This window comes from Leptopilina heterotoma, unplaced genomic scaffold (assembly GCF_015476425.1).
Source record: "Leptopilina heterotoma isolate Lh14 unplaced genomic scaffold, ASM1547642v1 Lhet_14, whole genome shotgun sequence".
Classification (NCBI taxonomy): domain Eukaryota; kingdom Metazoa; phylum Arthropoda; class Insecta; order Hymenoptera; family Figitidae; genus Leptopilina; species Leptopilina heterotoma.
The window spans coordinates 3,182,082-3,205,263 of NW_025110859.1; the positions used below are offsets into that span (position 1 = coordinate 3,182,082).

General features: G+C 21.8%; 1 protein-coding gene across 3 annotated transcripts; it reads right to left on the reverse strand.

Annotated features, from left to right (window-relative positions):
* Nucleotides 1–2,837: 2,837 nt before the first annotated feature.
* Nucleotides 2,838–22,984, reverse strand: LOC122497830 (dynamin-like 120 kDa protein, mitochondrial). 3 transcript variants are annotated; one of them, XM_043605167.1, is made up of 19 exons: nucleotides 22,884–22,984; nucleotides 22,756–22,799; nucleotides 21,123–21,357; nucleotides 18,244–18,379; nucleotides 17,901–18,032; nucleotides 17,352–17,396; nucleotides 16,730–16,816; nucleotides 16,479–16,636; nucleotides 12,030–12,193; nucleotides 11,342–11,606; nucleotides 10,973–11,164; nucleotides 7,647–7,831; nucleotides 7,377–7,538; nucleotides 7,011–7,198; nucleotides 6,558–6,772; nucleotides 6,010–6,267; nucleotides 5,660–5,860; nucleotides 3,244–3,448; nucleotides 2,838–2,946 (listed from the first exon to the last, which is right to left on the reverse strand). In XM_043605167.1, the coding sequence occupies exons 2-19, from the start codon at nucleotides 22,782–22,784 to the stop codon at nucleotides 2,882–2,884; spliced, it is 2,922 nt and encodes a 973-aa protein (XP_043461102.1). In that variant the 5' UTR covers nucleotides 22,785–22,799; nucleotides 22,884–22,984; the 3' UTR covers nucleotides 2,838–2,881. The 3 variants fall into 3 exon arrangements, with proteins under 3 accessions (XP_043461102.1, XP_043461103.1, XP_043461104.1); XM_043605168.1 differs by having other exon boundaries at nucleotides 22,920–22,957; XM_043605169.1 differs by lacking the exon at nucleotides 17,352–17,396.
* Nucleotides 22,985–23,182: the final 198 nt, after the last annotated feature.

Sequence of the window (23,182 nt, forward strand, 5' to 3'; positions counted from 1 at the left end):
ACCAGAATTTAAAAAGAATTTTATATATTAAAATTGAGAATTTAAAAAAGATTTTAGAAAAAATAAAAATCGAGAACTTAAAAAGAATTTAAAAAAAATATAAATTGAGAATTTAAAAAAGATTTTAAAAAAATAGAAATCGAGAATTTAAAAAGAATTTTATATATTAAAATGGAGAATTTAAAAATGATTTTAGAAAAAATAAAAATCCAGAATTTAATAGGAATTTTAAAATAACAAAAATCGAGAATTTAAAAAAGGTCTTTTATAAATTAAAGATTGAGAATTTAAGAATAATTTAAAAATTAAATTGAGAATTTAAAAAAGATTCTAGAAAAAATAAAAATAAAGAATTTAAAAAGAATTATAAAAAAATAAAAATTGATAATTTAAAAAAGATTTTAGAAAAAATAAAAGTCCAGAATTTAAAAAGAATTTTATATATTAAAATTGAGAATTTAAGAATAATTTTTAAAAAATAAAAATTGTGAATTTAAAAATGATTTTAGAAAAGATAAAAATCGAGGATTTAAAAAGAATTTTATATATTAAAATTGAGAATTTAAAGAAGATTTTAGAAAAAATAAAAATCAAGAACTTAAAAAGAATTTTAAAAAATAAAAATTGAGAATTTAAAAAAGATCTTTTATAAATTAAGATTGAGAATTTAAAAAAAATAAAAATTGACTATTTAAAAAAGATTAAAAAAAATAAAAATCATGTATTTAAAAAGAATGTTATATATTAATTAAAATTGAGAATTTAAGAATAATTTAAAAATTATATTGAGAATTTGAAAAAGATTTTAGAAAATATAGAAATCGAGAATTTAAAAAGATCTTTTATAAATTAAGATTGAGAATATAAGAATAATTTAAAAATGTAATAGAGATTTTAAAAAAGATTTGAAAAAAATTAAAATCGAGAACTTAAAAAGAATTTTAAAAAATGAAATTGAGAATTTAAAAAGAATTTTTAAAATAAAAATTGAGAATTTAAAATAGACTTTTAAGAAATTAAAATGGAGAATTTAGAAAAGAGTTTTCGACGAAAAGTATTGAATGTAAAGAAAAATAAGAAATTAAAAGTAAAAGAAGTTTGAACCTAATGTGAAGTGAACGTTGGTTCGATGATTGAGAGGAGAATAAACGAAAACACTTGGTCATCCTCTCTTTGAAGTCAATATAGATTAAAGCATCAGTTACTTTTTCACGACGATTTGTAGCCCTCTTCGATCTTCTTCATTCTTCTTTAGAATGATTCTCTTCTTTGAAAAAGCGACTATCAAATTTTAGAATCCATCTCCATCGAACTTCGCTCGCTGTTGAAAATCGAAACCAATGGAACTAAAATAAACGAAAGAAAATAAATAAAAATTTTAATTAAAAACTTAAAGTTATTACCAAATATTTATAATAATAATATAACTAATTTTAAGAAAATTAAAAATTTTAATTATTGAAACTAAAGGCAAAAATAATAATTAACTGAAAAAATAATAAAACAAATTAAAAACAGTTAAAAATAACAATAATAAAGTTTGAACTTTAGTAAATTATGATAAAAAAATATCTTACCATTCATTTAAATAAGAGATGTGAAATTAATCTCCCTAAACACCAAACTTTCTTCAATTTTTGCCAAGTTTTCTATTTCTTTAATTATTTGCCCTACTTTAAAGTTAACTAAACTATAACTAAAAATCATTATGTATAATTTTAGTAGAAAAATTTAGCAAAAAATAATAGAAAATCCAAAAATAATTATAAATTAAAAAATTTCTTTATCACCGTGAAGGTGATTTTAAACTTCTTTTTTAGGGAATTTTTTTTAAACTTCATTTTTGAACATCAGAAAGAAAAAAAAAATTTTATTTTGAAAAAATTTGAGTTTTTAATTTACTCTTTTTTTTTAGAGAAAATTTTTAGTCGCCTTCTATTTTTTTTTTTAAGAAAATATTTTCAAAAATTAAAGTTAAAAGACTTTAATCACATAGGGATTATAACAGTGTATATACATCGCGTGTTTCACTAGCATTGGAATACGATCACGAAACAAAACACTCATTGTCACAAGCAACGAATGTCACATTTCATACACCCACTTACATGATGACAATTTTTCCATTTTTTTCCCCTCAAAAATGAATTTTTCAATTTACATTCACTAGAATCAATCGATTTTACAATCATTTCACTTTCTATATTACAAAAATTTCTCTACCTCTGTTTTTCTCTTCTTCAGTCAGTGATAAATCTGAATTTTTTCCCTCTTAATGTAAAATAATAAATAAAGAAAATAAATTTTCGCGAAACAATAAAAATTCGATGTTGATCTTAATGTATGTAAAAGAAATAAAAGTTTACATAATATTCATAAAAGCACAATTTTAATGTTTAATCACTTCTTTCGCATGGGAAAAATTAATTTTTGTTTAATTCACAAATAGACTGAACTTAAAATAGAAAAAAATTATTATTAATAAATACTTTAATTCATTAATTATGTATATTCAGATTTTTTAAAATAATGATAAAAAAGAATTGTAAAATATAAAAAATCAATATAAATTTTTTAGTTCAATCCTTGTTGAAAATTTTTATTGTAAAAAAGAAAAATTGTGTTTATGAATATTTTGAAAAACTTGCTTCGTGGTATTCGGTCGATAATGAAATTGTGATATTTTGTACTTGAAATAAATCACTAGTCCAAAATTGATGTTGTGGAGTGAACCTCGCACAGTTGCAATTAATGAAATTAATTAATTCACACACTCGCGAGTTAACAGTTCATCTTTGGGGTTAACCACGCGTTTGTTGCTGTTGTTATTATTTTTCTTTCATTTACGACTTTGGCCTGATCGACTTTTATCCATCTCCATTCATTTCTCTTTATTGAGAGCTTGTATAAATTCTTCTAATTTCTCTTGAATTTGCCTCACTCGTTCTGAAAAGAGTTTGATTATTCTTGTAGATTTTTTTAAATTAAATTAAATTGTAAAAATAATTGGAAATTAAATTAGAAGTAAATAAAAAATAGAAATTTATAGTTTAAATGTTTTACAGAACGAAATTTTTTCCAATCGATCTATATTGATTACTGAAAAAAGTACGTTACAGTTTACTGAATATTTAATATTTTTAATTGATAACTATATTTTTATAAAATAAATAAATGAATTGAAATTAAAACAAGATTTCGTTCAAACAAAGAGATATTAAATGTGAAAAATGTAATAATTACTGAGTTCTTCGGCAAGCGTTACTCTTCGTCCGGTTAAGAGTTTCTGTTTTATTTCATTGTCCTGACTATAATCTTCTAGCACTTCTTTAATCTCTTTATCAAGTCTTCGCGCCTCTCTATTCATAATCTGCTGTCTTACTGCGTTTGCTGTCACTTTCAGCACTTGCTGTATTCGCCAGAAAAGAACCACATCGTTGCATTCCATCTGAAATGAAATTGGAAATTTTTTTTTTATTTTAATTCCAAAAAGAAAGGAGATCACTTTTTTAAAAAAAAACTGAAAAATTATTTTAAATAAAAGAAAAATTAAAAAGTCAAGCTTCACAGTGACACTAAAAAGTATTTTAGGGGAAATAGGGGATTGAAAATTAAAAAATAAAATAAAAAATAGGGGACCATAAAAATTGGTTAAATAAAGATAAAAATATAATTTATTTATACTGGGTTGCCACAAAACTTTAACTTTATTTTTCCCTTACTTTTCCCTGATTTCCAAACACAATTTTGACTTTCTCCCTGACCCTAAAGAATATTCTGATTCACTCTAAAAATTATTAGATACTCAAAAAAATGTTATATTAAATTTATTTACAAATTTCTTCAAAAGTAAAATTATTCGAAAACATCAATATAGTTTTATTTAAAATAAATATTTAATCATTTTTTTTTCATTGGAATTAAGATTTTCAAAAATTTCAAATTCAAATCTTTTCAAATTGAACAACGTCATAAGAATATTATTATAAAACATAAAGATGACCGACTGACAAAATCATTAGTTTATTATTATAAGAATATTGTTAATGTAATTTCTTCAAAATTATTCATTTCAATTCAATTAACATTTTCTAGAATTTTTAACTAAAATTCTACTTTAAATCAATAACATCAATTATTATTCAATTAAACTTTTTCAAAAAAATTAATTTTACAGAACTGTTAGTTAAAAGTACAAAAAACAATAATTTAATTCTACGAGAAATCAATTATTTAAATACAAAAATAAATAATCTTGAATGTTTCTTAAAATTTAATTTTAACGAAGAATTGTAACAACTTTTGAAAATATTTCATTTCTTTATAAGGAATTTAATTAAAATTTTAATGAAATTTATTATATTAAAGAATTTTATAACAATTTTTGAAAATAATTGAAAACTTTTTGAAGAATTTTATTAATTTTTTAAAAAAATAATTGAATTCTTGAGAAGAATTTTATTAAAATTTTTAAAAATAATTTAATTCTTGAGAAGAAATTCCCTATTTATTTATAAAAATAATTTAATTCTTGAGAAAAATTTAAAAAAAAATTTTGAAAATAATTTAAATTCTGCAAAGTATTTTATTACTTTTTAAAAGAATTGAATTCATGATGAATTCTTCTTGATGAATTTTGATATTTATCAAAATAATTGAATGTTGGAAAAGAATTTTATTAAAATTCCTTAGAATAATTGATTTTATGGGAAGAATTTATGCGATTTTGTTGTTTATCAAGCTAATTGAATTCTTTTGCAAAATTACTTAAAGATTTTTGAAAATAATTGATTTTCTGTGACGAATTAAATGTTTTTAAAAAAATATTTGAATTATTGCAACGAATTTTATTGTTTTATTGAATAATTAAATGTTTCTTAAAATTGAATTCTTTCCTCAAGTTTTAATAAAATTTTTAATAATAATTGCATTTTTCAAGGAATTAATTAAAAATTGTATTAAAAATATTTGAAATTCTGCGATAAAAATAATTGAATTCATAAATGAAATTTTATTATTTATGAAAATAATTGAATCTTTTCGTAGAATTTTATCAATAAGTTTTTTCTATAATTAAATCTGTTGATAAATTTTATGAAAATAGTAAATATTTAAAAACATTGAATAGCGAAAAACTTTTGAAAATAATTAAAATTTTGCAAAGAATTTTATTTAAATTTTTGAAAATAATTGAATTTTTGGCGAAACATTTTGTTATTTATAAAAATAATTGAATTCTTGACGAGAATTTATAAAAATAATTGAATTCGAGCAAAGTATTTTATTAAATTTTTGTTTAAATAATTGAAATTTTGCCAAGAATTTAATTAAAAATTTTGACAATAATTGAATTGTTGAGAAGAATTTTGATATTTATCAAAATAATTGAATTTTGGAAAAGATTTTCATTATAAATCCTTAAAATAATTGATTTTATGGGGAGAATTTTGTTGGTTATCAAGATAATTGAATTCTTTTGCAGAATTACTTAAAAATTATTGAAAATAATTGATTTCCTGCGACGAAAAGAATAGGAGAAATTTTCAAAATAGGGTACGTTTAGGGGCCAAAATTAAAAAAAGGGGACTTTTAGGGAAATAGGGAACAGACTGTGAAGCCTTAAAAAGTAGAACTTTTTGGAGAAAAATAAAATCTCTACCTCTTGATCGTGTCCAGTGTGATAAAGATAATATCCTTTCCTACAATCGTAGGCCCTCGATAAACTTTGTTGTAGAAAGAATCTTCTATAAACCGGATGCCATGTTTCGCGAATAAATTCATTATCAACTTCCAAACCGTTTCGCTGTATATTCTTTCTAACTGCTGTCAATTCATCTTGTGTCAGAGTTGGCGCATGTTTCTGTAAAAAACAAAATTTCAATTAATAACTTTAATAATTTTATTTTACTTATTTTTCTATTTTATTTATTTTATATACTTTTTTATTTTACTATTGCCTCTAATTTGTTGACAGAAATAAAACATTTTTAAAATTGATTTTAATTATACCTTGTCGGAGTAGAGAATTTTATCGAGTTCATTCTTCACCGACGTTCTTCTTTGTTGCTCCTCACTTTGATATTCCCAATAAAGCCAACGTTGCTTTCGATTTGGACCCAACATTTCCTGCAATATTTGCTCCGTATTCTGCAATTTCTCCTTCACTGAATTTTCCAAAAATCGAACTGCTTGATCCCAGTCTCGTTTATCGCTGACATTCCGATCTTCTAGAGTATTCAATTGAATTACTCGCAACATATCCGACGCCTAATGGAAAAAAATAAAATTTTATTACTAATAACAAAATATATAAACAAAAAAAAATTAAATAACTATAACTATAACTATAACTATAACTATAACTATAACTATTAATAATAAATATATAAATAAAATATTAATAATAATAAAATATAAATCAAAAATAAAATGCAGAAAATCAAAAGGAAAAAAAAGAATTAATTCTTTTTTTTTCTTTTGATTTTCTGCATTTTATTTCTTATTTATTTATTTTAACAAGAAAATTTTGTTAACAAATTAATTTTGAGAAATATTACTTTATCCTCCCACGTGTGTCTGGTCATTGCTTCGTCAACAACTGCGTTCTTCAAACTATCGAAAATATCGTCGTGATCAGTATTCAAACGCGCTTGTGACATGAATTTTTCGAATTCCTGTTTTAAACATTCCCAGCCACCTTCGACACTTTTGGCTGGTAATTGTTGTTCCGCCCAGTGTTTTAATTTTATATCCACCGTTGTATTAAATGTACCTGAAAATTAAATAATTATTTAAACACTTGTAAAATGAAATAATCATTATCCAATAATTAAATGAAATAATTATTAAACACTTGTTAAATGAAATAATCATTATCCAATTATTAAATAAAATAATTATTATCCAATTAAATGTAAATATTAAAAGAAAATAAAATTATTTTCAAAATATTTTGATTTTATTCATATTTTCTTTCCGGAATTGAAATCAAAATCAAATTTACAACTTACTTGGAGTTCCACTTTGGGCAGCGGGTAAGTAAATATTTTCAAAAACGTGCATGCTGACTTTACTCCAAATTCTCGCCATCAATACTTCTTCCCAATGTCTTGGCGAAACTTGGGACAAATTAACAATTTCGTCTAAGATTTCTCCTCTCGCCTTCTCAAAAAGTTCATCACGATCAAGCTCACGTAGCCTGAAACAAATTTCAAGTATGAAAAAAAATCATATTAATACAAATTAAATTCAAACTTTATTTTGAAAAATATTTCTTAAAACTATTTAAATTTAAAATAAATTTTAAAAATATTACTAAAAACTATTTATTTAAATTTAGAATAATTTTGAAAATACTTATAAAAGTTACTCAGTACCTTGGAAAATTATTTTTCCACTCAGTTTCAAGATTAAATCTTGTGGCTTTAAAAGCGTCCGCTTGTTGCTCGACTGTTTCACGAACCATTTTCCAAAAACACTCAGACACGGCCATACTCAAGTTCCTCGTCGTTACTTGACTAGACATTGCTAAACCATCTCTGCGAAACAATATGAAAAAAATAATTACAAATTTGTAATGAAAATTGTACATAAGTAAATAAAAAAAATAATAATAATTCATTCAGAATATTTAGATATTTACGCACTTAAATAACTTTGAATTTCTAAAGAAATTTTCTTCATAATCTTTTATTGTCTGAATACTGTCTTCCTGTCGTCCTCGCCCAGTGACAACAGCAAAGTAACCCAACGCTTTCATAGGGAACAATTTCCCCGAGAGAATTTTCCTTAGACGATCAGGATTCGCTAAATTCTCCTCTGCCATATCCACCTATTTAAAAAAATATTCTTTTAATATTCTATTAAGAATAAAAGTGTAATAAAATATTAAAAACTAGCAAATTTTACGCGCGGTACGTGATATTCAATGTATTATTATTATGAAAATTCTTTAATTTCAAATATAAATTTTTGAATAATTTCATAATCAAAATTCAAAAAATTTACTTATTAAAGTACAAAATTAATTATTATTGTTTGTATTTTCTAAAATTTTAAATAATTCAATTATTTTCAATAAAATTTTGCGAAAGAATTTAATTTTATTTTCTTAATTCGTTATAAAATGTTACAAAGGAATTCAATTATTTTCTAAAATTTTAATAAATCCTTCGCAAGAATTCAATTATTTTTATAAATAGTAAAACTGCAGGAATTCAATTATTTTCAAAACAATTTTAATTGAATTCCTCGAAAGAATTCAATTTTTAAAAAAATTTTAATACATATTTAAAATAAATTCAATTATTTTCTAAAAATAATAAAATTCTTCTGAAGAATTCAATTATTTTGAATATAGATACTTAATTTTAATAAAATTCTTTAAAAAATTCAATTATTTTCGAAACAACTGTAATTGAATTTCCCGAAAGAATTTAATTATTTTCAAATATTTCTATAAAATTCTTCAAAATAATACAATTATTTCCTAAAATTTTAATAAATTCTTTGGAACAATTTAATTATTTTTATAAATAGTAAAATTCTTCTCAAGAATTAAATTATTTTTATAAATAATAAAACTCTTCTCAGTAAGTCAATTATTTTCAATATAAATTTCAGATGTCGCACTCGATAATTAATTTTTAAAAAGTAGCAAAAAGTAGCTTTCAAACTAAAAATAAAGTAGTAAAAAAGTAGCTATCGAAAAATTAAATTTGACGACCAAAAAAGTCGTTTTTAGACACTTCACATAACTGCCAAGAATTCCATTCAATATTTTATTTTCCTGACTTTTTCCTAATTTTTATTAAAAATATTTACTTCTTTATTATCCTTGTAATAAATTGAATTCCTATAACGAATTTTACTATTAATGAAAGAATTTAAATATTTATAAAAATAATTTAATTCTTAAGAAGAATTTTATAAAAATTTTAAAATAATTGATTTATTTCGACATATTTTTATTAAAAATAAATAAATTTTTCAAAGAATTCTATTAAAAGTTTTGAAAATAATAGAATGTCTGTGTGTCATTTTATTAAATTTTTCTTATTATTTATGCATTATTTTTATTATTTATGAAAATAATTGAATTCTTGCGAACGATTGTATTAGAATTTTTTAAAATAATTGAATTTCCGAGAAAAAAATTATTACTTTTAAAAATAATTTAATTCTGCAAAGCATTTTATTAGAATGTCTCAAAATAATTGAATTTTCGGGAATAATTTTGTTATTTATCGACATAATTGAATTCTTTAACATAATTATTTATGTAAATAATTGAATTTTTGGAAAGGATTTTATTAAAACTTAATTAAAATTGTATTTAAAATAATTGATTTCCCTCGAACAATTTTATTAAAATATTTGAAAATAATTGAATTCCTGTGAAAAATCCTAATATTTTTAGTAAATAATTGAATTCTTCCAAAGAATTTAAAAAAAAACATTTTTTTAAATAATTGATTATTCCGGGGAATTGAAATTTGATTTTTAAAAGAATAATATCATTTTTTGAGCAATTCCTGTAAAATTGTATTAAAAATAATTGAAATCCTGTGTTGATTTCTATTGTTTATGAAAATAATTGAATTCTTCCAAAGAATTTAAAAAAAACATTTTTTTTAAATAACTGAATTCCTGAGAATAATTTTATTATTTATGAAAATAATTGAATTATTGACCAAAAATTTCATTAAAATGTTTAAAAAAAATTAAAGTTTTGTTGAAAAATTGCGTTATTTTTGAAAATAATTCAATTCTTCATATGAATTTTATAAACATTGTTTTAATTAATTAATTTTTTCGAAATTTAATAAATATTATGAAAATTTTATTTTAAATAATTGAATTCTTGTGGAAAATTTTATTTGTGAAAATAATATTGAATTTTTCGATTAATTAATTTAAAATAGTAGGATTTAAAAATAATTGAAATTTATTAATGAGTTTTATTCTTTATGAAAATAATTGAATTCTTGCTACGAATTTTATGAAATATTTTTTTAAAAAATTAGAATTTCCATGAAAAATGTTATTATTAGTTAAAGTAATTAAATTATTGTGAAAAATTGTATACAAATTTTGTTAAATAATTGATTTTTTCGAAATTTTTTTGAAATTTCCATTTTAAATTAATTGAATTCCTGTTGAAATTTTATTATTTATGAAAATAATTGAATTTTGGATGAATTTTATCAATTTGTTTTTAAATAATTGAATTCTTTTGCGAAATTTTATGAAAACACTAGATATTAAAAATAATTGAATTTTGAATATTTTTTAAAATAATCGAATCGTTTTAAAGAATTTGATTATAATTTTTTAGAATAGTTTTTTCATTTCTAGTATTAGCGAATTTAAAGTAGTGTAAATTTTCAAAAAAAACAGAAAAAGTAGCTTTTAGTGGCTTAAATCTGAAAAAAGTAGTTAAATAGTAGCGTAACGTAAAAAAAGTAGTAAATAGTAGGTTTTAGTAGATGAGTGCGAAACCTGAAATTTAATAAAATTCAATTGCTTCCAACATTTTCAATTAAAATTATTAAAGAAACTCCATTATTTAAAAAAGATTTATAGAAATTCTTCAAAAGCATTTAATTAGGATTTTTAAAAATTTTAATAAAATTCTTCGCGAAAATTCAATTATTTTTTCATAAATAAAAAAATTCTTCGAAGGGATTCAATTATTCTTTTCAAATTTTTTAATAAGATTCTTTGCAAGAATTCAATGATTTTAATTAAATAAATAAATAAAATAAAATTAATAAAATTAAATACATTAATTTTAAAATTAAAAATATTAAAAATGAAACATTTTTAAAAAAAAGTTTGGAAACAAAAGCAAACAGCAACTAACTTCAAACTGCGAACAGATTACCGAAATAAAACGATTATTATTAATATAGATAGAAGAAGAAGAAGATTTATGAAACGAAAAAAAGATAATTTTGAAAGAAAATCTCACTTTTGTCAAAACAAAAATAGTTCTCTTGCCAGAAGGGTCCATTTGAGCTACTAAATCAGTGACATTACTCCTCTCAGCATCCACAGAACCATCCTGAATACAAAGAATAATTGCATTCGGATTACTCATATATTGTTGAGTCATGTGACGAATCGCATCTCGAGTATCTTCCGCCATATCGACTGTCACCGTCTAGAAACAATTCAAATTCAATTCAAATTCAATTCAAATTTAAAATCTATTCCTTTTCATTTTATCAATCTATCAATTATAAAAATTAAAATATAAAAATAGTAAAGAATAAGTCTTGTTAAAAGAAACAAGAAAAAAAGTTAAATTTAATTAGATTAAAATTGGAATTTTTCTTACGCTAATAATTCCAGGCAAATCAACGAGGACCATACGAGGGAGACCGGGACCTTTCACTGTCATCGCAATAACATCCTGACTGACAGTCTTTCCATTTTTAACACTATTTTTCATGCGAAGTTCCACTTCTCTTCTTAAGTCAGCCAATTCCGATTCCTTTGATAAATCAAATTCTCGAGAACTGTCTTTGAACTGTGCAATATGATAAGGTCCTTCGCTCAAAGTTACTTTTACAGGTGATCTTGTCATCATTTCTCCGCCACCTCTGCGGAACGGAAATTTTAATTTTAATTAGACTATTAAAGAAAAAAATATATATTTAAAAAAATAAATATATTTAATTAATTAAATTATTTATTTTAACTTTATTTGCTTTCAATTTTTACTACATTTATAAACAAACTAAAAATTAATAAGTCATGAAAAAATTCCTTGATTTCATTGATTTTAATTTTATTTACTTTCTCTTTTAATTGAATTAAGAAACAAAATAAAAATCATTAAATCATGAAAAAATTAAGTGGTTTGATTGATTTTAACTTTATTTCCTTTCAATTTTAACTAAATTAATAAAGAAAATAAAAATTAATAAATCGTGAAATTAATTGATTTTAATTTTACTTGTTTTCAAATTAAACGAAATTACCTAATAAACAAAATGAAAATTAATAAATCGTATAACTATTACCTGGGAAAAATTCTCGCCTGTGCAATCATTTCGAGAACAGAAGTTTTTCCCGACGATTGATCTCCAACTACAACAACTCGAGGTAAATGATCAGCTGTCGAATATGCGCTATCGTACTCGCTAAGTTCATCAAGCACATCACTGTACATGTCAATCAGAGATTTCTACAAAATTCAATAAAAAGAATCATCATTTATTCATTTTTTTCTCGTTTCTATTTGTATTTTATAAATTGCAGGGCTCGAACTAGGTTCGTAAATTGTACGATATAATTTGGAGAATTTTAGAGAAATTACAAATGATTGTAGAAATTCAATTATTTTCAAAAATAATAAAATTCTTCGCAAAAATGCAATTATGTTCAAAAATTTAAAAAAATTCTCGTCAAAATTTCAATTATTTTTAGAAATAATAAAATTCTTCTTCGAAATTCAATTATTTCCACAAATTTTAATAAAATTCTTGGACAAAATTTCAATTATTTTCAAAAATTTTCCTCAATTCAATGATTTTTAATATTTGTTATTTTAATAAAATTTTCCAAAAGAATTCAATTATTTAAAACTTTTTTAATAAAATTCAACGCAAACATTTAATTATTTCCATAAAATAATAAAAAAAATTCACAGGAATTCAATTATTTACAAATTTTTTATATATTTTTTCCAAATTATTCAATTATTTTCATAAATAATAATATTTTTACAGAGATTCAATTATTTTCGTAAATAAAATTCTTTTTTGGAATTCTATTACTTTTATAAATAATAAAACTCTGTAACAATAGTTAATTTCGAAACAAGTTATTCTGTAAATTTGAAAACTTGGGTACGCGAATTAATAGTTACGATCCTGTGAATTGCGCGCGCATCACCCCACCAGACGGCGACGACTAGTCCTGTGTTCCCGACGGCCTATAAAAGCTGGAGCGCAGCACAAAAATGCGAGACGAGGCGGTTTCTACCGCAGTAAAGGGTTCTACCCTAAGTGGTCCTACCACGAGCCGAAGGAGTTCTACTCCGAAATGGTTTTACCATAGGCACCAGGAGGCGATAGTCTCGAAGCGGTTTTTCACCGCCGACGAATAAAAGTTGCGTTTGTCACGAAATGGTTCTACCGTAAACTTCGCGATTTTACAAGCGGTTCCACCGCAAGGTAAAAATGCCGTCCCCGCGTTAAATTTCACGAAGTCGCGAATTAAAGAATTCGCGCACCGACCGATAATTACGTTTCCGCTGTTACCGACGTTTCCTCGTTTAATTAGATTCCGTTACGTTTTTCACGCGATTTGACGATTTTTATACGTTTAATTAGTTTCTTTATCATTTGTAAATATTTGTAAATACACGTTTTCTATGTTTCTGTAATTGAACTTGTTAATTTCCAATATTTTAACGAACCCTGACCGACGAGCTAATCCCTCACAATTAACAATCATTACAACTCAATGCTGAATTTTAATACAATTTTAATGGAATTCCTAGAAAAATGTAATTATTCTTAAAACTTTTATTAAAATTCGTCAAAAGAATTCAATTATTTGAAAATTTGTTGATAAAACTCCTTATGAGAAGTCAATTATTCAAAAAAAATTTTTTGGAATTTTTTCCTGAAAGCTAATGAAATTATGAAAAGACTGACCCCTGATCGAAGAATTTTCGTTGACTATTCTGTGAGATACAGAAAAAATACTGGATTTTGCATGCTTTTCGTAATTTTTTAATTTCTTGAAAACTAATTAACTTTTTTTAGCGTTCTTGGTCTTGTTTCAATCTCTATTTAATGTAGAATCTAAATTATTAACTGATATTGTGAAATAAATTTTTCCAAAAAAATTTGAAAGCGCAAAAGTAGGATTAAAAAAATTCAAAAAATTATCATGAATATTAAAGTGTCAAAAAGGTCAATGCAAAATATGTTCATTTAATAGATATACTAAAATTCAAAAAAACTTTTTAATTACTTAATTATTTAATTTAAAATTTTTTTTTTTTTTTGAAAAAGTGTCAATCTGTTTTTCAAAATTTTTTTAATCCTACTTTTACGCTTTCAAATTTTTTTGGAAAAATTTATTTCAAAATACCAGTTAATAATTTAGATTCTACATTAAATAGAGATTGAAACAAGACCAAGAACGCTAAAAAAAGTTAATTAGTTTTCGAGAAATTAAAAAATTACGAAAAGCATGCAAAATCCAGTATTTTTTCTGTATCTGACAGAATAGTCAACGAAAATTCTTCGATCAGGTGTCAGTCTTTTCATAATTTCATTAGCTTTCAGGAAAAAAATACGTAAAATTTTCGTCATTCTTATTTTCTACGTTTTAAGCATTTTTCCACTCATGAAAAAAGGGGCGTCCTGATACTCACGGACGGTAGTGTATTTAATTGAAGAATTTCCAAATAATTGAATGTAAAATTGAATTGTAAACAAATGAATTTGAAAATTCTCAAAGAACTTTTTCAAAAATTATTAAAAAATAATAGATTTATACAAGAATCTTAGTTAAAAACACTTAAAAGAAAATATAATTTTGGAGAAATTACAAAATATTGCCGAAATTCAATTATTTTCAAAATTAATAAAATTCTTCACAAAAATTCAATTATTTTCAAAAAATCTAAAAAAAATTGTGATCATTTTAATTATCTTTATCATGAATAATAAAATTCTTCGACAAAATTAAATTATATTCAGGAATTTTAATAAAATTCATTGCAAAATTCAATTATTTTCAAAAATTTTAATAAAATTAATTTCAAAATTTTAATTATTTTCAATATTTTACTATTTTAATCAATTTTCCCAAAAGAATTCAATCATTAAACAAAAATTTTGATATTACTAATTAAATTCTTCGCAGTAGTTAAATTATTTACATAAATTTTAAAATTATTTTCAGGGATTTAATTATTTCCATAAATAATAAAATCATTTGGAGGAAGTCAATTATTTTCATAAATAACAAAATTCATCACAAGAATTCAATTATTTTCAAAAGTAATAAAATACAATTATTTTCAAAAATTTTAATAAAATTCATTGCAAAATTTCAAGTATTTTTAAATTTTTCTTAATTCAATAATTTGTTTAGTTTAATAAAATTTCCCAAAAGAATTCAATTATTTAAAAACAATGTTGACAAAGTTCTACACGAATTTTCAATTATTTTCTAAAATAATGAAAATTTTACATGAATTCAATTATTAAAAATAAAATTTGCATAAATTTTTTCAAAAAAAATTAATTGTTTGAAACTTTTTTATAAAATTCTACGCAATAATTCAATTATTTTCATTAAAAATAAAACTCATTGCAGAATTTCATTTATTTTAAATACAATTTTGATCGAATTCTTCGAAAAATGTAATAATTTTTAAAAATGTTATTAAAATGCGTCGAAAGAATTCGATTATTTAAAAATTTTGTTGATAAAATAATGTGTAATTGAATTCTCGTAGAATTTTCTAATAAAAATTAAAATTTTTGAAAATTTGAATTTTTCATACTTTTATTTAAAATTCCATGGAATTAATTTTGTTCAAAAAGCTTAATCGAAATTTTTTAATATTATTTAAAATTTTTATTTTCTAATATTTATTTAATTGAAGAATTTATGAATAATTGAAAGTAAAATTGAATTGTAAACAAATAAATTTGAAAATTCTGAAAGAACTTTTTAAAAAATTATTAAAAATAATAAATTCATAGAAGAATTTTAGTTAAAAACACTTAAAAGAATATTTAATTTTGGAGAAATTACAAAATATTGCAGAAATTCAATTATATTTTTGTATTTAAATAAATGAATTCTATTAGAATTTTCTAATAAAAATTGATTTAAAAACGAATTTAATTAAAATTTTAGATAATAATGAAATATTAAAAGCAATATAGCGTAAATTTTTAGAAATATTTGAATTTTAAAATTAATTTTTTTTGAAATAGTTTAATTGAATTTTTTTCTACATTATTTGAAGTTTTTGTTTTCTAATATATATTTAATTGAAGAATTTACGAATAATTGAAATTTCGTAAAATTGAATATTATAAACAAATGAATTTGAGAATTTTCAAAGAACTTTTTAGAAAATTATTAAAAATAATTGATTTAGAAGAATTTTAGTTACAAATTCTTGGAAATAATAATTGAATTGAAATTATGAAAATAATTTTGAAGGAGTACGATATTTTTATAACATAAAATAATTATTTTATCACTGGGCTATCTTTAATTATTATAAAACAGAAATAAATTGATCACTCCGAGTCAAAGACTCGGAGTGATCGATATCTTCATGTTTTATAGTTAAATTTTAATTTAAGTAAACTATTTAAAATAGTTTTCAAAAACAGCATGTTATGAAAATAATTTAGAAAAATATTTTATGAAAAATATTTAAAGAAAAATATGTAAGAAAATGAATGTAAAGAAAAATTTGTGCTTACTTTGATTTTTCGATTACTAAGTTTTTGATTTCCTCGCAATAACATTTGCTTGCGAAGTTCCTTATTTTCCTTTTCCAATCTTTCCAATTCTCGTTGATATTTTAATTGAATTTGTATAAGTTCATTCTGCATTGCATCCATTCTTTGCTGTGATGATTCTGAACATTAATAATAAAAAGAAAAATTGTTATTTATCGTAGAAAAAAAATTTATACTATAAATTCAGAACATTTTACATTAATTATACCTACGAGCTTTTCGACGCTCTTCTTGAACACTATCGTTTAATAATGGTCGAGCTTGAACTACCGAATTCTTTAGAAATTCATCCTTTGTATCTGTTTTAAAAATTCGATTATTAAATATATATTCTAAATATTACAATAATATAATATGAAACGAATAGCAAGTACAAAACTACAGTAAATATTAGTATTTAAAATAATACAGTATAATTTAAATTTAGTATTTCTAATTGGTAATTTTTATTTAAAAATTAATTATTAACTTTTTAGTCAATTACAATATAGTAAAATTATAAAAAAAAATGTTTAATACATTATAAAATTAGTAATAAATTGTTTTACTTGTTTAGTAATTTTTTAAATTACTAAATTATAATTTTCACGTGAGAGAAAACATTATGTATATATTTTTTTGAAAAAAATGTGCAGGAACAAATAAAAATAAAAAAGCAATAGGTCTGTCCCATTCAGTTTTAAATGCATTAAAAATAATAAATTTTGAGTTATTTTCAAAAATAAAAGTCATTTACGAAAAGTCAAATGTACTGAATGGACGGACAATTCTATTTATAGTCTGTCAATTATTTTTAGTCTTTTTTTTTAGTTTTAATTTACGTATTTTACACACCTGAGTAAACTTGGTTTGCTACAGTCGAGATCACGTCAAACATACCTGAACAGAACAGACCAAATTAATCATTAAAAATAAAAGAAAAGTGAAAATTAAAGAAAAACACTTCACATTCCAAATCATGCAAGTAGAAAAAAATGTTTTCAAGAGCGAAATTTTTTCTGATTAAAAGGAAACGATTCTAATTAATCCAATTTTAAGTTAATTTAATAGCAGAATTTAATGTTTACTATATTAATCAAAAACTAATGAATCAATAAGCACTAATTAATTTATCTCTAACTTACTTCGAGTATTCATTTGCCTTAATATATTTTTGGCAACTTTTAATTAAAAATATTCCTCAGAGAAAATAAGGGCGAAAATTTGTCACACGAACACAAAAGCAATTAAAAAAAATAAAGCTAAAGAATTTTTTTTCAATTAATATTAGATTGAAGAATAATATTTTTAATTTGAAAAAAGAAATGAATAAAATTCTAATTTTCGATGGACAGGGATTGGATTAAGGAGGCATTTCCAAAACAACAACAAAAATCGACTCACGATTTGAAGAATTGCCATTTTGATCAATGCTTTTGCGGCTTTCTGCCGCTTTAATTGCATTATCCAATCTCTGGTCAAACCACATCTTATATTCTCGATATTTTGCCTCCCCAAGCTCCTTCAATCGTGGATCTGTTCGCAGTTGCCAATATTTCATGGCAAATGAATTTTTTTTTTGTTTACGATGGAAAATTATTAGCAAATTTGAAATTTTCAACCCTGGAGTCTGTTTACTTACCTTCTTTGAAAGTTTAATTTATTTAATTTAATTTGAGAAAGAAACATTTCCTTTCCATAAATTTAAACTCCAAAGTTGAAAATAGTAATTAATTTATCTACAAACCTATATTCACATTTCCTATCATTTTGTCTTTGAATTGAATAATAGATTGAGTCGCGTCTTGCCATTCTTGATCTTTAGGAAGTAATTTTTGAACCCAACTCATGTCTGGTAAGGCTTCTTTCCATTCTTCATATTTCTAAAATTTTGTTATTAATATTGTAACAATTAAATAATACAAAATCTAAATTTTTTCGATAATTCAACTCTACGATTTCTCACTGCCCTACGCAATTTATTATTTGAATATTACACAGCGTAATCAAATAATTAATTAACTATTCATTGTAATTAATATTCTTTTTTTTCTTTTCTTTCTCTTTTTTCCTTTTCTTATATATTAGTACTTTGTACGAAAGGGCGTTTTTTATTTTGTAAGCCCGTTGATACTTGAAATAAAATAAAATAAATAAAATAAAAATGTTATATTTTAATTATTATTTTAACATAATTAAGTAATAGAAAATTTTACTTTAATTTAATTGAGAAAATGATACGCGCGCTAGAGTGCGGAACGTTGTATTCCATTTATTATTATTTTGTAAACTAAAAAATGTTATATTTATATCAAGAATTTTGATATAAATTCAATTATTTTCAAAAATTCAGATAAAATTCTTCGAAACTTTTCAGTTATTTTTATAAATTAAAAAATTTCTTTAAAAAAAATGTAATTATTTACAAAAACTATGATAAAATTGTTTAAAAGAATTTAATTTTCTATGAATAATTTTAATGTAATTTAATAGGAAAATTGTTAATTAGAATTAATAATAAAAACTATTATCTTAAATATTTGAAAGAAATTCTTCATAAAATTCAATTATTTTCAAAATTTTCAGTACAAATTATTTAAAAAAAGTTCATTAGGTATTTTAAACAATTTTGATAAAATTCTGTTAAAAAAATCATTATATTCAAAATTTTTAATAAAATTCCTTCAAAAAAAATAAATTATTTACAAAAATTCAGATAAAATTCTTCGAAACTTTTCAATTATTTTTATAAATTAAAAAATTCTTCGAAACAATTCAATTATTTTTATAAATAAGAAAATTCTTCGCAAGAATTAAAATATTTTTATAAATAATAAAATCCTTCAATGAAAATCAATTACTTTCATAAATAATTAAATGTTTCGGAGGAATTCAATTATTTTCAATACAATTTCAATTAAATTTCTCGAATGAATACAATTAGTTTTAATAATATTATTTAAATTCAATTATTTTCAACAATTCTGATAAAAAATTCTTTGAAACAATTCAATTAGTTTTATAAATTGTAAAATTTTGTCTTAAGAATTCAATTATTTTTGTAAATAATAAAATTCTTCTGAGAAATTCAATTATTTTTAATACAATTTTAATAAAATTTCTAGGAAAAAATTCAATGTATTATTATTATGAAAATTACAAAAAATTTTATTTTCAAATATAAAGTTTCAAATAATTTCATAATCAAAATTCAAAAAATTCACTTATTAAAGTACAAAATTAATTATTATTGTTTATATTTTCTAAAATTTTAATAAAACCTTCTAAATAATTCAATTATTTTTTTAAATAGTAAAATCTTTGCAAAAATTCAATTATTTTCAATATAAAATTTCGCGAAAGAATTTAATTTTATTTTCTTAATTCGTTATAAAATGTTTCAGAGGAATTCAATTATTTTCTAAAATTTTAATAAATCCTTCGCAAGAATTCTATTATTTTTATAAATAGTAAAACTCTTTGCAGGAATTCAATTATTTTCAAAGCAATTTTAATTGAATTCCTCGGAAGAATTCAATTTTTAAAAAAATTTTAATACATTTAGAATAAATTCAATTATTTTCTACAAATAATAAAATTCTTCTGAAGAATTCAATTATTTTGAATATAGATAATTAATTTTAATAAAATTCTTTACAGAAGCTGAATTATTTTCAAAACAACTGTAATTAAATTTCCCGAAAGAATTAAATTATTTTCAAATATTTCTATAAAATTCTTTAAAATAATTCAGTTATTTCCTAAAATTTTAATAACTTCTTCGAAACATTTCAATTATTTTTATAAATAGGAAAATTCTTCATAAAATTCAATTATTTTCAAAATTTTCAGTAAAAATTATTTTAAAAAAGTTCATTATTTTAAGGAATTTTAATAAAAATCTTGCCAAGAATTAAATTACATATTTTCAATACAATTTTAATTACATTTTCTTGAAAGAATTCAATTATTTGAAAAATTGTTGATATAATTCTTGTAAATAAATTCAATTATATTCAAATTTTTTTATAAATATTTTAAAAGAATTCAATGATTTTCAGCACATTAAAAATTTAATTATTTCTGACAATAATTAATTATTTGTAAAATTTTAAATATTGAGTGAATTTTTGTGAAGGATTTTACGAAAATTGTATTTAAAGTAATTAAATTCCAGGAGAAAATTTTCTATTTACTGATATAATTGAAATTATTGAATAAGTGAAATTCTGATAAGAATTTTATTATTTGTATAAAAATAATTGAATTTTTTTACGAAAATTTTTATTATTTATAAATTGAGTTTTTGCAAAGAATTTCATTGCAATTATTGAAAATAAATAAATTCTTCATAAAATTCAATTACTTTAAAAATTTTCAGTAAAAATTATTTTGAAAAAGTTCATTATTTTCAACAATATTGACGAAATTCTTCAAAACAATTCGATTATTTTAAAGAATTTTAATAAAAATCTTAACAAGAATTAAGTTATTTTCAATAAAATTTTAATTATATTTTTTAAAAAAAAATTTAATTATGGAAAAAAATGTTGATAAAAGTCTTAAAACTTCAAAGTGCGAACAGATTACCGGAATACAACGATTATTATTAATATAGATTATTACCTTCTGTGCAGTGACACCTCCACCTATTGCTCCACCTAAAAGAATGTAGCGTAGTTTTAAAGCTCCTCTCAATACTCTGGTGATAAACATTCCATATGTACGATGAGGATTTAAAAAATAACGAGGATGTGGAGAAGCAAGTAAAGGCCTTGTTAATCTTCCTGTCATTAAACTTTTTGAATTTATAATCGATACTGCTTTACGAGATGATTTTGATCTCAATAAAATATTTCGCCTGCAGAGAAATAAAGATTTAAAACTGATATATAAAAGTTTCGCTGTGTCTATTTCGCCCGTTTGCGGGCGAAATAAGAGTGATGAATTATTTCGCCCGTCACTAAAAATACGTAGGTGGGGGACAACTGGCGAAATAAGAGAGATGAATTATTTCGCCTGTCATGAAAAATTAGTGAGTAGGGGGAAACGGGCGAAATAAAAATAGTAAATTATTTCGCCCATCATGAAAAATAAGTAAAAAAAATATGTCAAACGGGCGAAGTAGCAATTACACATTGCTTCGCCCGTTTTTGGTTTTTTAATTAATTTTAATGGGAAAAAGGTTAGCTTGACACTTGTATATTTTTGTGAAGATTGAATTAAAAACTTAAAAAGTTGTGAATTTTTATAATAATTCACAAACTTTCTTTATTTATCAATATTTTTGGTGCTCATTAGTAATTTTCTACATAATATTTTATAAAATAAACTAGATTATGTATTTTAATATTTTTTCTACCTATCTATGTAGACTAAAAACATTAATTTTTAGAAAATTCTTATTATTTTTGTTCAAATCAGTTCAAAAGTATATTAACTCAGATTTGGAAAATAAGTTTTATGATACTATTTTTGAAAGAAAAATTTAGAAATAATTTTATTTTTTTTTATTTTGATTGACAAAAACATTTTTTTTAAAGAAAGTGTGAAAGTGTGAAATTCATTTTAAAACTTAAATAAAGAAACTGTACTTTTTTTAAAAATGAGCTACACATAATTATTTGAATTTGGTGTGAAGGTTACTAACCTGACTTGAACACACTTCTTTTCATTTCTGTCATTCACCTTAAAAATTAAAAATTTTTCAATGGTATTATAGGAATAACTATATAACGGGCGAAATAATTCATTGCTCTTATTTCGCCCGTTGTCCCCCACCTACGTATTTTTAGTGACGGGCGAAATAATTCATCACTCTTATTTCGCCCGTTTGCGGGCGAAATAGACACAGCGTAAAAGTTTCACCTATAATTAATAATTTGTCGTTTTTTTTAATGAATATTTAATTCAATTTCCCCGAGTACTTTCCTATAATAACCGATATTTATCATTTCCATTAAGTTAATAATTAAAATTACCCTTTTTATCTAATAAATTATTAAAATCTTCATTCAGAAAAATAATTAAAATGTCGAAATTATATTTTTTTTTTCAATATCAAAATAAAAATGATTGATAGTGAACATAACCTACAAAACGGTAAAAAAATCGTATTGATCCTATTTGATATAAAGTAATAGTTGAGAATAAATAAACTAATACTTTTTTTCCCTCAAATAAACGATGTTGATTCGCAAGTAAATAATAATTGTCAACTATTTTATTATAAAAATAAAAATAATGTTGAAATTCTTACCCAAATCTTCCACATAAAATTTGCTTCATGTTTGTTGATTTTTACTGTAAAATATAAATAATGTAAAGAATTCGTATTTTTCTGAAAATTTCGTGGAACTCTTACAATTATTATTATTAATAATTTACCAATGTTAAATTGTATTTAAAATTAAATATATTTACAAATTAATGTTTCATAATTTTTTATGACACCGTATACTCCATAATGTGAATACAGCAACAAAGTAATCCCATCTGAACATAGCAGGAAATGATATTTTCAAAAATTTGACATTTTCAAATAATGGATAATTTAAAATTGAAATCCTAAATAAAATTGTTTAAAGAAAAAAGTTAGTGAATGTAAAAATAATTCTAACAAAGTAAATATAAAATTATTTTATTGATATTGCTGCTTAAATTTTTGAATTGTTTAAGGTTGGTTT